General features: G+C 42.9%; 1 protein-coding gene across 6 annotated transcripts in view; it reads right to left on the bottom strand.

Moving 5' to 3' along the window:
* Positions 1-404: 404 nt before the first annotated feature.
* Positions 405-17310, bottom strand: part of RNLS (renalase, FAD dependent amine oxidase) — an 83824-nt gene continuing 66918 nt past the window's right edge. For 4 of the 6 annotated variants that reach the window (XM_035330744.1, XM_035330746.1, XM_035330745.1 and 1 more), the window contains 2 exons: positions 11765-11940; positions 405-2796 (listed from right to left, as the gene is read on the bottom strand). In XM_035330744.1, the coding sequence (XP_035186635.1) occupies positions 2419-2796; positions 11765-11940 (554 nt within the window). In that variant the 3' untranslated portion in view covers positions 405-2418. Of the gene's footprint in view, positions 2797-2854; positions 6711-11764; positions 11941-17310 lie in introns of those variants that run through there. The other 2 variants (XM_035330749.1, XM_035330747.1) reach the window with 1 other exon arrangement.

Raw genomic sequence — 17310 nt, 5'->3', positions numbered from 1 at the left:
ATGCCATCCAGTGTCCCATCTCTGCTTTTCTCACTAGTACATGAGCTAAGTATCATATTCCTTCAAAAGTCACTCGTTGTGCTAAGGCCAGGTGGAGCACCATGCTCCACCACCAAGTCCTCTGTGTTTATGCTGCATCAGGGCATGCAGCTGGGGGTTTTCATCTACAAATAGGACCTCCAGGGAAAACCAAAGCAACAAAACATGCTTTTTATTTTTTTATTTTTTTTTTAATTTTTAATTTTTAAATTACCCATGCAGGAATGAATCATTTTCATAGACCAAATAAAAAAGTAATACTTGCAGGCGAGCAAGAGGAGAAGTACCAACAAGAGTTGGACTTGATGATCCTTAAGGGTCCCTTCCAACTCAGGATATTCTATGATATTCTATGATTCTACCATGAGAAACAGGTATTCTTAGATGGCTTTGAGGAAAGAAAAGAAATATAAGACATGGATTACTTTCCTACAACTGCTAGCAAACAAAACACTTCAACTCGTAGCTCTTTGCTAATTGTTTGGTCCCAAAGCATGGCAGCTGCTCCCAGGACTATGAGAGAAAACGAGGCTGAATACCCTGGTGTTTAACAGTACCAATGACTGAGAGGAAGGAGGTTTGGCTCCTGGGGGGATGGATGCACGCAACTCCATAGCATGGTCATTGCAGGATGAGGCCCACCTGGCTTCATCTTGCTGGCTAGCCATGGTACTGCGATGCCAGCAACAACACTGGTAAATCACGGTCCCTCCTGTATGCAGCCATGCACCTCCACTTGGGGTGAATGGGGGGGCAGGTATCTTTGCAGAGCAGGAAGGGCGCAGGGAGCAGACAGGTCCCTTGCATTTGCTGTCACTGTTTGGAGCACATTGTCCTGGAGGTGCAACAGCAAGGAGCCCTTTTGTATGGCAAAACATCCAGAAGTCACATCCAGCAAAGTTCTGGTTAAAAAACCTGATTTTCTCCCTAAACCAGAGCTGTTACATTCTACAACCCCTACTCCACCCCCCAAATCCTCCAGCCAGGGGACACTGCCTGAAATCCTGGATCGTGGCACATTAAGTGTTTTTTTTTATACCTGCTCCAATCCTTTGTGGTTCACCTTCCCAAGCTGATCTCCAAAACCGTCTTTTACATAAAAGGAGAGCAGGCTCTGCAGTGCCCAGGAGAGACAGCAGGAGAGACCCTAAGAGAGACAGCAAGGGTGCAGGGTGCCACGCTGTGTTTTGGACCAGAGTTGCTCCACCAGCTCCGTAGAAATAACACTTATAATGTACAGCCTTTAACATCTGTGAGTCGCTTAAGAACAAAAATTCAGCAGTAATCTCTTTGTGCCAGTGATGAAACTCAGTGAGACCCAGTTTATTTTGCAATGGGGAACAGACACACACATTTAACCGCTCACCCAGTGGCAGATGCAAACTGAGAGGCTACGTTTCACTAGGTTTTGGGGAGCTGGGCTGGGATTTTCTGTGCACTGACAAGATGGTGAATGAGGAGGGCTGATCTCATCCCCTTCCCCTCTGCCGCAGTGAGAAAAGCATCTGCCAGGGCAGAGGCTGTGACCTATATTCCAGTGCTGATCATCATTTGTCAGCACTTCCTTTTTGGGGCTGAAAAAAGGCAGAGGATGGCCAAATTTGCACAGGGCTCCATGCATGTGCTGTGAGCACCAATCCCAAGACCCAAAATGCACGAGACCTCAGCCCTTGCAGCAAGGTGTGCTTTGCTTTAAAGATCTTGACGTGCATGATCTCCTGGAGGAGAGATCTGAGCGGCGATAGTGCTGAGAAAGTAAGGATGTTTCGGCACTGGCACAGGTGAGGGAGGAGGTGCCATTCGGTTTGGCAGGAACCCTGTGCGGAAGATAATTTCAAGGTGAGCTGTGGTTTATCGCAGTGTTCTCGTGACTGGCGGGGTGCTTGGCGGCCGGCACAGCAGGGAACAGGCTCACTTTCCCACAGCCAGGGTGCAAGCAGGCACATGCACGCCCAAGTGATGCTCGCCTGCACAGCTCCACCGGATTCCCCAGATCTTTGGAGCCATCACAGAGGAAGGTGAAAGCCACAAGTTACTCAATGCACGAGGCTTTTCCTTGCTGGGTTTCCATTTATTTTCTTCCATGTGAGGAATATTTCTCATCCCTTTCTGAATTGAAATCCGGACCTACCTTGGGATGGATTCAGAGTTCTGTCCTGCAATGGCTGCATCCAAAGCTGCCCTCATGAGGGTCATGCTTGGCAAGGACCCATTTGGTCTCCTGTGGCTGCACTGGGAAACATACCAGCAGTATCACCACCGCCTGGCCTAGAAGGTGCAACCTAAGTATCAGTTAAGCAAAATCCTGACGTGGCTCATACTGAGGCCACGTGGTTAGACAGGCGGAGTGGCAGCAGGTGGCTCTGGGATTTGGGGGTTTTAGCTCTGCCTTGAAAAGCAGCTTACAAACAGCATGGCCAAGCAGGAGCGTGGATTAGAGGCAAAAATCAGCCCTTTCCCCAAAGAATCTTGGCATGCCACATCAACGCGCTCACTTGTCAGCTCAGAAAGTGCGCTTGTCCCCCCGAGAGCTCCAGAGCTCCTGACCCCTGCATCAGCCTCCTGGTTGTGCTGCATTTTGCAGCATGGAACAGCCAAGCAAAATATCCCCATGGCAGGAAGACCATGAGCAAATCCTGGCCTCCAGGAAAGCAAGTCTTGCTCCAGTGGCTTTGGCTGAAGGGATGTTTCACAGCTCTGCACTATGGGAACCCACCAGGTATGTTCATCTGGGAAGTGCCTGCTATCTGCAGTCACCTTTTAAAAATAAAACAAAAACCACAAAGAAACATCAAATAAAAAACCAACCAAAAAATCCTAAGTCAACCTCAATTTATTTTCATATGCTTGCACAAAAATACAGCCTGGTTCATTAGAGACATGCAGTTTGTGAACCGAGGAGCAGGGCACCTATCACCTCTTCCTAGCTCTTTTTAGAAATGGGCTACATTCCTGCAGACTGCATCCATCACAGCATCTTTATATCTTCCCCAGGGGTGCACAGTGTGTTTTACAGATCTGGGAGAATCATTCTAACAGCCACCTCTGTTAGGTGCAGGCACGGTCACAAGAAGACATTTACTTTTCAGCCTGGCAGAAGCAGCCCTGGACAGAGAAGCTGGGATAGTTGCCCCCGCAGTGAGCAAGGTGTGGGGACATGTCCACTGGCCATGGCAGAGTCCTGGCCTTCAGGAGGTCTTCAGAAGGGCCTTACAGGCTTGGGCTACTGAACACATCCACAGCTTCTCACCTGAGAACTAGTCCAGCCTAGAGCTGAATGTTTTGGCCCCAGGCTCACCTCTTCCCACCACAACTCCTGTGGTGGGGGCTATCTGCTCCCATCATCTGCCCACTCATTGGACACCAGACAAGCAGATCTGTCCTTGCTGGAACTGCAGATGTTCAGCTGGGAGCAATGGAATCTCTTTAAGCATGCCATTAACACCACTTTTGGAGGACAGGCTTTGTGGCACTGGTGGGCTCAGCCAAGTGATGTTCGCCAGGCGGAACTTAAAGTAGCTGTGAGTTAAAAGGCTTCAAGCATTTATGACCCAGTCTTTCCCTGTGATGAGGAAGACAATAAAGCTGAAATGCTTTAATTCAGCTGAAGTATTTGGGCTACTGGAAGGATACGTTTTGATAGATTGGCACGCTATTGGGAATGCTGGGAGCAATTAGCCTTTGCTGCTCATCATGATTCAAGTTCAGTCAGGATTCTGACTTTACAATCTCTGAATTTGTGATTTGTTTATTACTGGGTATTTTGAAGTCTAATAATGACCAAAGTTGTAAGATTGCTGAAAGGATGCAGTCAGAAACATCTCCACTTATCTGTCATTTGTGGTATTTAAGTCTGCCTCTATTACCAGAGTACTGTGAATACATCGTTACTCCTTGAAGCATGCCTCTTTATGAGACAGCTAAAGGAACAATGCAGCATTGGGTCAAAGATGGCTTATTTTCTGTTTTCTGCATGTCACACACTTTTCAGGATTGATCTTTATTTGGATTAACAGTAGTTTGGCTCAATTCCATTCAAAATTGAAGGAAAGGAAGGAAGTGCAAGTTTAGTGTGGACTAATGCAAAATCTCTGTGTATTAAGGCTTGGATTAAAGGATATTGATGGGATGGGTCCTCACAAACCATCACCATCATCACCACCAGCAACAGCTGGCCCCACTGTCATGGTGGCACCTTCCAGAGGAACTGGGTACCCAGTGGTAAATCCTCTTGTATGGTCCAGCACCACAGAATAAATGTTTTTCTTTGGCAAAAAATTCCTGGAGGATGCCTAGGCCTGGATGGAAGCAGAGGAGCAAATCTTAAAAATGTGGCTTGGTTGCTTTTGTATGCCATTCTCAGTGAGCTATGGTTAATTAATTTTTTCCAGCACTGCAAAATCAAACTGCTTCAGCTTGGATTTTGGTTGCTTCTGAGCTCCCACTAGATCACGCCAATACTAAATTCCTCACCAGATTAGATTTATTCTATGACCATGTGGTTCTTCTTGGCTACCTTCATCCTTGGAAGACAGGAATTCATGTGTTCTTGTAAAAAATTTGTGCTCACCACTCTTTCCTATTTCTGAGCAACATGCAGTGATAGAAACCTAAGGGTTTGGAGTTGATTGATGCCTACACAATAATAAAATGTAGTTTTAAACTTGGGTTCTGCAAGGAAGGAAGAAATAATCAATAAGACCAGCTGCTGTCATGAAATATCCTTCAAAGATATTTTTATACTTAACTTAAACCTTAAACTTTGGTGTCACTTAAAATATTCTATTAGAAATGGTCAAATGCAGCCGTAAACTACTGTGTTCAGTTGCCATGAATGCAGGACGTCAGATTTTTGTGAAATGTGGGAATTTAAGAAAGAGAGGCTTAACTGTACTTTTTAATGGATGCAGGGTTAAAATTTTGCCTGCTGTAAATAATATTTTGATAATTTTAGTGCTGGAGTACAAGAGAGGTCCTGAACTTGTGACGCATGACTGAGGAGGAAGGGCAAGTTAAAATCAAATTTAGAATAAATGATTTGTTAATTTCTAAGCACTTTCAAAATTAATTTTCAAGAAACACAGTTTTGCAGCTTAGAAATACTTGAAACTGTGACAGATAGTATTTCCAACACAATTACACTTGCTGTTTATTATTTTAGGATTTCAAATCAAATTCCTTGTTCATTCATTCACACGTGTATTTATGTACTTCCCTAGACCTGCCTCTGTATTCCTACAGCAGTTCCACAAAAAAAAAATAAAAATAAAAATAAAAAAAAATTATAGAGCTTCTAGAATTCACCTAGCTTTCAAAACGACTGTTTACTTTAAGTGAGTTTTTATGGTGGCAGTGATTTAACTCTAAGCCAGAAATGTCCACAGTTTTCTTATTAACATGCTGCCATGGAATACACTTCAATTATTTCTCCTCCTACTCCTCCTTTGCCAGAGAAAGCAGCTAACCCACCTTCCACATTGGCTGCTTCTACCTGATTACTCATTCACCTGGAGGGAGGAAAGAGCTGCTCCTCATGCAGGGCAGCCTAGAACTGCAGAGAGCCATAATGGACTAGTGACTCTCCAACCTGGCAAATAATGAACTATTTAAAGTGCATCTCTTTTCTCGGCTGGCATGCTTTACTGTGTTAAACTCATGTTACAGCCCAGATGTCAAGGTAAGTCCCAAGATGCCTTTGGTACAGCAGCCCTATTTCTATGAGAGCATTAGAAACATGCACAGCGTCTATTTCACTTTATCTCCATCCTTTTATTCTTCCAGCACTGCTGGGCTGATGTTGCTTGGACCACAGACAACACGGGTACCATCATTTCAGTGGCACATCATTTCCAGCAGCAGCTGTTGAAATAAATGAGCTCTTCCACCACGCTGCAAACGGAGCTCCAGAACACTGTAGGTTAAGAGAGCTGGATGGCAGAGAACTACAATCCCTCACTTAAAGTTTCCCATACTTGGAGAAATAGACTTTGAGTAGATGTTGTTAGACTTTGTGTAGGCCATCCAACTTGAGAAGCATAGCAAGGCATGCCCCAGTGGCCACACCTGCTGATCTACACTGACAGAAATGACCACGTGTCTATGACACCTCTGCGATCAATCGCGCATGTTCCTTCTTGTCATATCCAGAGCTCCAAATACTCAGAACAGCAGTGAACTTTGTAGCTCCACGGGTTTTTATGATCCTTCAGGTTGGGCTCTTCTCCTTGACATAATTTTCGTATGCTGTAAAAGCATCAGGAGAACTGACAAGGCTGTTGGAACTTAGTTGGTCTGACTGGAGATTTCAAGCAAAGTAACCACTCATAAAGCACAGATCCTGGAAAATTCAATTAAGTTCCATTCCAAGAATTATTACAATATACCAATAAATCTTCCTTTATTACTTTATTAATTTCTGCAAGATAGAGGCTAGTGATGTTAATACTAAACTAGAATGCAATCCATCATAGTTAAATCCATCATAAATCTAGATTATGTTTAGCAGATAACTGAAATTGTTATAAATAAGACTTCACAGCCTCTGCAAGACTCATGGCAGAATCTATGCAGCCATCAAAGTTGGAACAAGTAAATCCATCGCCCCCACAAATCAGAAGAGGTTGAGTATGAAGAATCATGTGTCCCGGACAATTGGGCACAGATTTTGTAACCTGAAAAAGAAAAGCATATAGGAGATGGAATAGAAAGTTATTTTATTTACCTGAATTCCATGCCAGAAAGAACAGTACTACAGAGAAAAGAGCCTTCATATGAAGCACTCCTTCCATCCAGATCTTAGTTTCTAGCATTAACAATCAAAGTGCTGTAGTAAAATATTATCTTGTGGATTTAAATAATTAGAATAAAGCTTTCCTGCATATGGAAATTTTACAGACCTGTCCCGTCTTATTCTCAGTCTGTTGTAGAAGAAATAAGGCCTGATCCTGGACAGAGGAAGTGTGGAGATCTCTAAGCCAAAAGGAATGATGGTTATGTCCAACTTATCAATCAATTCCACTCTTGACCAAGATATGACCTGCTGGCCTCATGGCCTGAACTGTTGTTAGCACACATAAAATCAATACACTGAGTAAATAGAAATTTTGGGGGATTTGACTACTATATTTCTACAGATGTTGGCTTTATTTGCTTTCTCTCAAGTTTAACTAACCGGGGTTTTGCTGTCCTTCATCATCTGAGAATACAGCTGCAGGAAAATGTGCAACTGTTAATACAGCAAAGACATTTAATCCAAATAAACGAAGTCCTCTGCTCTCTAAACTCACAAAAAGGGCAAGCATGGGAACCAGGCACTAACAGCACCATGTTGGAAATCTGGTCAAGCACGTGGGCCAGATCTTGTGGTCCTACAGGAGCCCCCACTCACGACACAGCAGCACAGAAAAGCCAGTGAATTTTTATGTTATCCCAGGGAGCTCTCTTGATTTAGGATCACTGTGATGCCATGCCATGACTTAATGGAGAGCAGGTCAGTAACAATGAACCACAGAGGAGCCAACAGAGACTCACATAATCTGCCCCTGTTCCTTTTCCCTATATATTTACTCTCTGTTGGTTCTTCTGAGATCCGTCCGGTGGGATGGCAGGGCTGGAGAAGGAAGAAGAGCCTGCCATTTCTGAGAAAGCCTGCAACACAATCAGCTTGACCAGATGACCTTTCCAGATGGGAAGTGAGGTGGACTTCAGATGACCTATCTGTGCTCCATGCATACATCTTGGGACTACCCACGTGGACTCTAGCTCTCCTGCATTGATCTCCTCTTGTATCGGAGTAGAGTAGCACAAAAGCTTTTTAGATATCACCAGAGATACAATCAACATTTTGTAAATAACATGATGACAAGTTCTGAACAAGATTGCTTTGATAAATATTTAGTGTCATTCTCAATGCATGAACCGTATTTATTTAAAAAATAATATTCCAGGCACTATACCCTTGATTAAACTTGTATTTGTGGAGTGGCTTTTCTAAAATTTAACAGACTTCATTTTACCAATATCTATTAACCTGAAGCTACATCTAACTCATGGAGAAAAGATCTCTTTTCAGTATTGTACTTTATGACAAATTTCAGTGTGTGTCAAACAGCAGAGTAAACGCACAAAGCACTTGTGTTTTAACCATGCTTTGCTGTGTCACATGTCATTCTCAAATGTTCCAACCTATGTACAAAGACCAAATGTCCACATTGTCAGTACATTCTAGAGCAGTCAGTACATTCTAGAGCAGCACTGATGTATCTCAGAAAGGTGTTAGGTAGCACGAGCAGCACTGGTAAGCATGACACCAAAGCAGGGTCAGTCAGAGAAAAAAAAAAAGGATGAGAAGATGATGGAGAGCTGGATGATGTAGTGATAAGGGGAAGAAGGTGGGAATTATGACAAAAGGAACAATAAAACAAGACCCATAAGGATGAAATGTTGAAATAGAAGAAAAATATCTAGAATGACAGAGAGAGAGGGAAAAAAGAAGCACAACAATAGAGTAGAAACAGAGATCAAACCACAGAGATCATATAGCATGATATGAAGAATGCAATTTTCTTTCCATCACTCCTTTATTTTCTGCCTTATTTTTGGCCCAACGATGTTTTGGATTCCTGTCCAGTAAACAGAGCTGTGTCCCATTGTCCAAGCATTAGCTCCAGTGAACAAGATCTGGAGTCCAAGGTATCTTGTTGAGCCCAAGGGATTTTTCCATTGACTCACATGTAGATTACCATTGGCAAAAAAAGACCCATAGAATGAGAGCTGCCATGGAAATCAGTGCAGTACCAAAAATGAATCTCACTAAAGAAACATTAGTTTTAGCCTGCCCGCATATGCATATGTAGAGAGGAAATGTGAGATGTAATGCACAGGTGTATGTTGCCAACAGCAGACACTGTGAGTCTAGCCAAGTCTAACCAAAAAATCCCAGACAGCCATAAATGCGTGGAAACAAGAAGCCAGCAGAATGGATCCACTCTCCCAGCAGCAGGAGGGTCACAAACATGGACAAGGAAGACACGCAGCATTACAGGAACTGAAAGTAGCAGGGGGCTGAATTCTAGCCACTGCCATGCTTCCAGTTGCCTTTTCCAAGGACACATCATCTGCCAAACACCCACATTTATGTTACTGGCTGTACTGTGTGTTACCAGAGTGTTAGCATCTTCTTTAAAGGCAGAAAGTACCTGAAATGAATTCGTAGCCAGTTGTGATCCATTCACTCATCTATTACTCAAGTTGATGGAGGAGTCTAGATTTGTACTGTCAATCTGGCAAGAGATCTTCTTTCTCTACATCAGCACCTAATTTATGCCTACAATTTTCTAATAGATCGAGAGCACAGAGCACTAACAATGAAGAAAGGTTTAGCAGATAAAGGCTTCCAGGGTGTTCTTCCATCTTTAATACCCAATGCTTTTTCAACGCTGTCTGTACTAAACAGTTAGAGATTTGTCATACTGATCAAAGGATCAATACTTTCACATCTATTTGCCTGTGTGGCAAGACTATGCTCAGTATAGTAATATTGTACAATAATAGTAATATAGGAGTAATCATAGATAGAGTGACTGGGAAGAGGAATGATTCTGTCCCTTCTTCGAGTTCCTCTAAAGGTGCTGTCCAAAATGAATTCCAAATTACCTTCAGCTACATGGCCCAGCCTGTTCCATCTCCAACCTTGGAAGACTTCAAGGCTCAGCTAGACAAAGCCACGGTGGAGCTTGATCCAGTGTTGACAACAGTTCTGCTTTGAGCAAAAGGTTGGACTAGAGACCTGAAGAGATCCTTTTGGAGGTCTTCTCTAAAGAGGTCCAATTTCTGTGATTCAGTGTTTTGCCAATCTCCCTTATACATATAAAGTGACTCTGTCAAAGGAACATGATGGCTGGAAAGCTGCTGGCTTTGAATGCTAATAGTGTCTTATTGCAATTAAAGCAGGGAATACAGAATTGCAGCTGTGCTGCTAAGTAGTGTCAGTAGAAGTCTGGAAGTCCTAATCCCTCATCTGACATGGATAATTGTAATGTCTGTGCTTTAATCCCAGGATTGTGTTTGGTGATGTGAAGGATGCTACAGATGGATTTAATTAACAAGCAGGATAAATCCAGTCTGAAAGAGTCAGGGGAAAGATGCACCCATCTTATCAGTTCCCTTTGCTTCTGTGGCAACAGCTTATTATAATTGAAAGTAAAGATAGCTTTAAGAGAAAAAGGGAGCTCTGTCTCAGATATTTAATTTAGGCAGGGATTATTTTATAGGATCCCCACCTGGCAATAGAGATCTCTTGTTGAGATAACTGATCTGACCTATGCTAACTTATTTGCAACCTATGTCCACATTCGCCCACTGAGTTAAAGATTGGTGATAATTCTTCCTGTGACACAGACATAAAGCAGATGCTGAAATAGGTGATTTTGATTAGTAGCAGCATAGTATAGTAGGCAACAGCTGCAGAAGAAAGTGGGAAGGACTGTAAGTTGTACGGTGTTTTGGTGTTTGAGAAAATAACAGATAATTGTCCAGTAATATGATGTCTGAATCTAATTTTTAAATAGGGGAACCAGGACGCATACATAATGATTTAGAAAGATGACAAATTTGAAGCAATTGTGGAAAATAAGAGTTAATTCCTGTTCCAATTACCTCTAAAAGATGAAGCAATAGGTATAAATTTATAATAAATGTTCTCTGACCATAAAGAAAGAAATTAACTTGCTATGATTCAGAAAGCATAGCTGTTTGATGAAATAACATATTAAATTGAGGAATCTAAAATAAAAAAGTATCCATTAAGATCATCTTTATATGTCAACTGATAACAAATACTATGTACTGAGAAGTGATTTGCAAACTACCAATACCTAACTCACAGAAAAATAAGAGTTGTGCTAACAAGACCAGGTTCTTAGATTGGACACAGATCAAGGGGTATGAGCAGACTTCACAGCAGTCATCTAGAGTAACTTTTCCAGACTTCATAAAATGAAAAATTTTTAGGGGACTGCTTTACGTAAATATTTTGCATCAACTTCCACATTCAATTTCACCAGTGTAATTTAACTTAAGAGGCTTTGGGTAAACATGTAGATATAATCCAATACTTGAGGGAATTGCCAACAATTTACTTGGATTTTTAAGAGAAGTCTGTAAAATATACACATTTTGCTATTATTACCCTTAGGTAGTTTACTTTAGAATACTTATTGTATAGCATACTGTTAAATTGAACTGGGCCAAATAAAATAATAACAAATTTGGAGTATGTCCAAACACAAGAACTTCTGCTACTCTGTGGTAGGGTGGGAATTTTGCTAATAATATCACATACTTTCGGATGCAGAAGAGACAGACTTAGTCATATTTTTAAATACCAACAAAAATCCAGCGAAGCATGTGGGATTTACTTCCTTCCTGTGCACTGCTCCCACTTCTATTTGTCAGGAGTGTTGCATAACTTACCACTAAGCCAGGTCCACTACGTGAAAAGATTAATAGAAATAGTTTGGCTGTACCTGGCCAGCCTTGAATGCTGCTCAAGACTACGTGGAGGAATGCAATAAGGATATCAAATGACTATATCCTTTCTTCTTGCTCCCTGAGGACAAAAAACACTGGACTGTAGGATGCCCTGTTTCTTGTGATGCCCTCTAAGTCTGTACTATGGCATTACCCAGGCGGCACCCTCCCAGCTGCTTGTTCGCCCATGGGTTACCTGTGAGTATCTCCATTTCTGACACTTGACACTAGCTGGTTTGGGCAGGGATGGCACAATTCTTTCCAGGTGGTTGAGAATTAACTGCTGTACCTCTGCAGGGTCTGAATCCAGGTGCTCACTCCCAAATGTCACAGTTGTGTGAACTACAACTGAAGGTCCAATTTCAGGAGACTCTGGAATAAAGAAGAGAGATATTTTTGAAAGATTACTCATTAATATTTGCCTTCCCTTGGTACTGCCCATTGTGCCTCTAGCCTAGAAGTCACTAAGAATCTGCAGCACCACCCTGTTCTTCCAGCTGCAAAAACACAAGGAATAACAACACAAATTGTTCACGAGAAGTACAACAAAGAAATCCAGGCTTTTTGAAGAATTTGCAGTGGTTTTATCATTGCAGTAATCCTGTATGTTCCTAGAGGAACCCCAAGGTACTCTCACACCCCACAGCTAGCAGCTGGAGGAAGCAGTGTATGAAGAGAATACACTGGAAGCAAACTTTTCCTTTTCCCCATAGGTCTGACATTGGCACAAAGGCTTAAAAGATATCGGGGTGGCAAGGAAGAGACAGTGACAACAGGACAGACAATCAGCATGACTGTATGCCCTTGCAAATACCATGAAGTGGCTGCCAAGAACTCGGGAGATCCAGCTGGCAAGCTGGCCGAATCCTGGCCTGGCTTCAAACCAGCCTGGCAATCAAAGTGCCACAGGACTCCTGCTGTAAACTGGGCTTGAAGCTCAGCAAAAAATTAAGATTAAGGCACTGGATGATGTTTTGTTTTGTTTTGTTTTGAGATGAAAATGAAACTCCAAAATGACAATTTTATCTCAGAATTTTGATTTTTTAAAAAAATTTCCTTTAAAAGGGTGCAAACGAGCAGGAGAAGGTGTGCCATGCTCTGAGTGCTGCCATGTCACTGCTCACTTTCTTGCTCTACTCCCTACCAGCCAGCAGCAGCCACACAACTCAGTTTTCACCAGGAGACTTCCAGCCTGCCTGCAATTAAGCTTTGTGATGGAGCCAATGCATTAACAACTGAAAGCCTGTTGGTACAGTCTTACATACACTTGTGCATGACCTGTTCCCCTGCGTGCTCTGCTCTTGCCCCATGCCTTGCTCCCCTTGGGTCTGCTGCAGGTCATGGGAGCAATCAGGGCCAGCAGGTGAGGACAACAATGCTGTAGGAGACCAAGGTGTTACATGGGGCAAATGCCAGCATCATCTCTTCTGCCACTCAGCACAATCAAGTCACACAGAAAATATCCTGTAAATAGCCGATAGATATATCTGCAGTTACCAGGACACAGAGGAAGCAACCTTCATGAACAACAATGAAGAAATTATCTCAGACACCTTTAATGGGACAATCTCTACAAGACAGACATACTAGAGTCGTGCACATGAAATCATCAGGAGATGAAAATGATCCTTAAGGCAAAGGACGAAAAAAAGGAAGTGTTTGTTGCATTATTGTGAAAAACATCTGCTCACTCCATAATTGGTTGCATATTGGCCATGCAACACAATTTAGATAGTTGAAAGGCTACAATAAAGCTAATACTTTACTTCCAGGGATGGGAAGAGGGGAAACAGAAGCCAGGGCAGGTTGGCTTGATAAATCAGTGCTTCCTCTTGGCCTGCCCATGTGAACCCAATTTTAGTTTTGTTGCTCTAGCAACTTCCAGGACATCAGCATGTGGTCTACAAGCAAGCATGTCTACAGGCAAGTTTTGGGGAGCATTAAAGCTTCAACACAACTTCTCTCGGGCAAATACGTGCAAGTGAGCAAAAATCAAAGAAAATAATTTCTTCCTTAAAAATACACCTAGCTGCAGCACAGAGGGAGGAAGCAAAGGCAGTTTAAGTGCTATTGCTAAGCCCAGCAGACCTGGAGATATCTGGGACTAGCAATAGCTTCGTTATTGCTGGGGTAGGTATTTTATGGGTTCTCTGTAGTGAGCTACTTCTGTCCACACCAGCGTGTTGGCTTGTCACCTTGCAGACTTGCTCATTCATGCTACAGTCCCTGTACCTTCTCTTTTCATGGATCTCCTTTATAAGATCCAGACAGACACCTCCTGTACCATGAGCAGAGTGGGAACATGATGTCAGTCATGGCCATGACTGGATGTGGCTTCCTCTAGTCGATGAAACTCCTTGGTATTTAAAAACATGTCAGATCATCTATCTTTCCACCAATAAAATTGAATAAAAATAACACAAGGGCATGAGAACAGCCAATAAGAGAATTTCCCTATAATATGGGATTTTAAGGCTCAGTGATTTCCGTGTGCCAAGGCACTATGAAGGCCTAGCAGATCCTTGTGTGAGTCCTTCCTGCTGGGACTGTTCCACTTTGAATGAGCCAGATGCATTTGGAGGAGCAAGGGCATGACCTCAATTCTGCTGTATTTCAGCTGAGGGACTGAATTCACAAAGCTGGTAGTTAAATTAAGTGATTCCCTCTCACCCCATTAACCAGAAACACACTCCTTTGGAAAGCAGAAAGCCTTTTCCAGCTAAACCTTTGGTTGAACTACTACATATTCTTAGAAAATATATTTCAGTTTCAGCAAATGAGCATTTTCTGACCAAAGAATCCACATGGGAAGAGGCAGTTGAACACTTTCCAAAAAGTTCTGGCCATTGCATATCAGGCTTGATCAAAATCTTTATGTTTAATTTGTCAGTGAGGATACACAGGCCTCCTCCTTCAAGAAGACAGCATATCCCAGCTTTTAAAAGCAACCTAAATTTCCTTCTCTGGAAAACTTTGGGCTGATCATTTCAGATTACACTACTGAGGCACAGATCACACTACTGAGACCAAAGTCCCAGCATCACAGCATGAATGAAAGTGATGGCTTTCACTTCAACTGGAAGGATCCCTTCATTGAGTCTCTTTCTTGGGTGGGCCGGCTCAGCCAACACTTACTCTTGAGAACTGGGAAAATGTGGAAAAATGGGTGGGGAGCTGTTTCCTGGCTGTAGTCAGGAATGCACTGTGAGGCCACATCTGAAAGCACCAAGACATGGTGCTGCCTTTTCTTAACATTCTCTTTTTCCAAGCGAGGCACTGGTAAGAGCAGGTCACTTCCTCAATTCAGCTTACAGGCTCTACTTTCAGCAAGTACAGCATCTCTTTTGCTGGGTGGTTTCCTGAAGCGTCCAGAGACTTTTAGTTTGTTTCCTATTTTAATAGAAAAAATAAATATGTCTTAGCCATAGGGGGTGAAAAGGCCCATGATCTCCACATGAGATGGATTTGGGATGAGGCAGAGCAGATCTGGGGACTAAGACTGTATAGTGAAACAAGGTCTACCCTTGCCTAGAAGCAGAGACTCAACCAAATAAAGCATCTTCTTCCCCAAGCTCTGATGAACTGATTGCCTGAGTCTAACATCCAGCCTTAGACTCGTCTTCCAGAGATTCCTCCTGCTGCTCCCAAGCCTGGTTTCGTAGGCTAGAACAGGACATACTTCTGTTCACATCAGCTCTTCCAAATGTCTGGAAAATCCACGGGAATGCTACTCAGTCTGTCCTTCTCATTTTCAAATGGAAAACAGGTATTCTGACATTTCTACACAGAGACTGTCAGGCACAGAAGACCAAGTGGGGAAGCCTATTGGGTATCTTGGGATTTATTAACGTGTACATGGTATTTGGCAAATTATTCCACACAAACTTGGTAAAAAGGCTCATTAAAAGATGTCTAAGCATTTTAATAACATAAATATTCATTGCTTGATGTGACTTGTTGCAGCCAATGATTCTTGCACAGGGCTTGCTTCTTCCAAATCTCTCATCTCTTCCATAGCATGTACAAAACAAGTTTCAGGAGAACAGGCAGTTCGTTGAGTTTTTAATTCCTCCTTCAAGCTACTCATAGCCTGGAGAGCTTCCAGAAGCCACTGAGTCACAGCCTTCCAGTATTGAAATACTCAGACTGCAGGGATCAAGTTTAGCCTCAAGCCCTTTTTTTTTTTTCTTTTTTTTTTTTTTTTTTCTTTTTTTCCTACAAAAATGCTGGCTAACAGAAACGTTTAAAATAGATTTTTCCCTGAAAGCAATGAGGGTATCTCAGCCTTGATACCTTACAGCTCTCACATTGGGTATGAATGACTGTTCAGCTGTTGCAGGAGTAAAACTGGCACTTTCCTCCCAGTGTGTTTAGATCAGGCTGCAACAGCTAGTTTAAAAGCCAAGGTTTCTGGCAGGACTTTTCCAGAGATTTTAATTTTCTTTATTTGTGGCAAGATGCGAGCAGTCTATGGCCATGCTAGCAGATGATGAAGTAGCATGGGAGATGTAGCAAACCAGAGAACTCTCGGCAAAGTGAGGGGTAATGATCTGAAGGCAAATGGAAGCAGCATGAAAGCTTTCATCTGCTCCCAGTTCTCCCCCCTCTCATCCCAGCTGCACAGCAATTAATCTCATCAGTTGATGTGGCGGAAGGCATAAGACACAGTAGATCAGAGCTAGAGTGAGACAGCAGAGTTGGCTGGAGCTTATGCCTACTTAATAAGCAAGAAGCCACTCAGCCAGTGTTGGCAGAGTCCTCACCATCCGGAGCTGATGATGAATCCCACCAAAAACTCAGCTGCAGCAAGCTTGTGCCTGGTGCTCCTTCAGTCGCTGCACAGTCAGCCCAACAGGGTGTGCGCCTGCCCCAGCCACTCTGGCCTGCCTACACTCGCTCAGCTGCAGCGACTCGTGCCCCAAGTTCTGATTCTCCTCTTCCCTATGGCATGTGGAAGATGGAGAGCCAGTACTACAGGTTTTCTTGTTTTGGTGTTGGTTTTCTTCTTTTCAGCGTGAATTTCTTTTGTTCTGCTGCATCACACAGGACCAACATCAAGAGATGAAAAGTGAAGAACATAAGGATAAATACTTTCATGCTTCCATGTAAACCGAAAAGCACTGTGTGATCTTTGGCATATTGCCCTATCCAGCCAGAGTCCTGTCTGTGACAGTGAAGTTGTCACAGAAGTGACTACGTCCTTGCCTGGCCCTGCAGCAATGCTGGGCCTGTGTGGACCTTGCAGATTCTGAAGCTGCTGGCTCATCGGGATGAGGCGAGGGGCAGAGCTGTGGGATCCAGATTTAACAAAATCTTCCTCCTTGGGACATCTTGGCCACCATGTTTTGGCTGCCATCACAACCTACCTGCAGTCATTGTGAGCAGCCTGCAGGGCTGAACCGAGTAGTAGGAATGAAGAATAATTCTCTTTTTTTTTGTCTCAAAGTATGAAGCTCCACCAGTCCCCCAGAAGTCAAAGACATTAAGGGAGACACTGAAGCACTTGTGACCAAAGTACAGCTGCACTATCAGCCTGACTAGCAGTATTTTCTCTTCTTAGCAAGTCTGAAACCATATCCATGGAAAAGGAGAAGGGATAAATTAAAGAAAAAAGAAAGGAAAGGAAAGGAAAGGAAAGGAAAGGAAAGGAAAGGAAAGGAAAGGAAAGGAAAGGAAAGGAAAGGAAAGGAAAGGAAAGGAAAGGAAAGGAAAGGAAAGGAAAGGAAAGGAAAGGAAAGGAAG

This window comes from Oxyura jamaicensis, chromosome 6, assembly GCF_011077185.1.
Source record: "Oxyura jamaicensis isolate SHBP4307 breed ruddy duck chromosome 6, BPBGC_Ojam_1.0, whole genome shotgun sequence".
Taxonomy (NCBI): domain Eukaryota; kingdom Metazoa; phylum Chordata; class Aves; order Anseriformes; family Anatidae; genus Oxyura; species Oxyura jamaicensis.
Note: the sequence above shows the minus strand (reverse complement) of the source record. Positions and strands in the feature narration are given on the sequence as shown.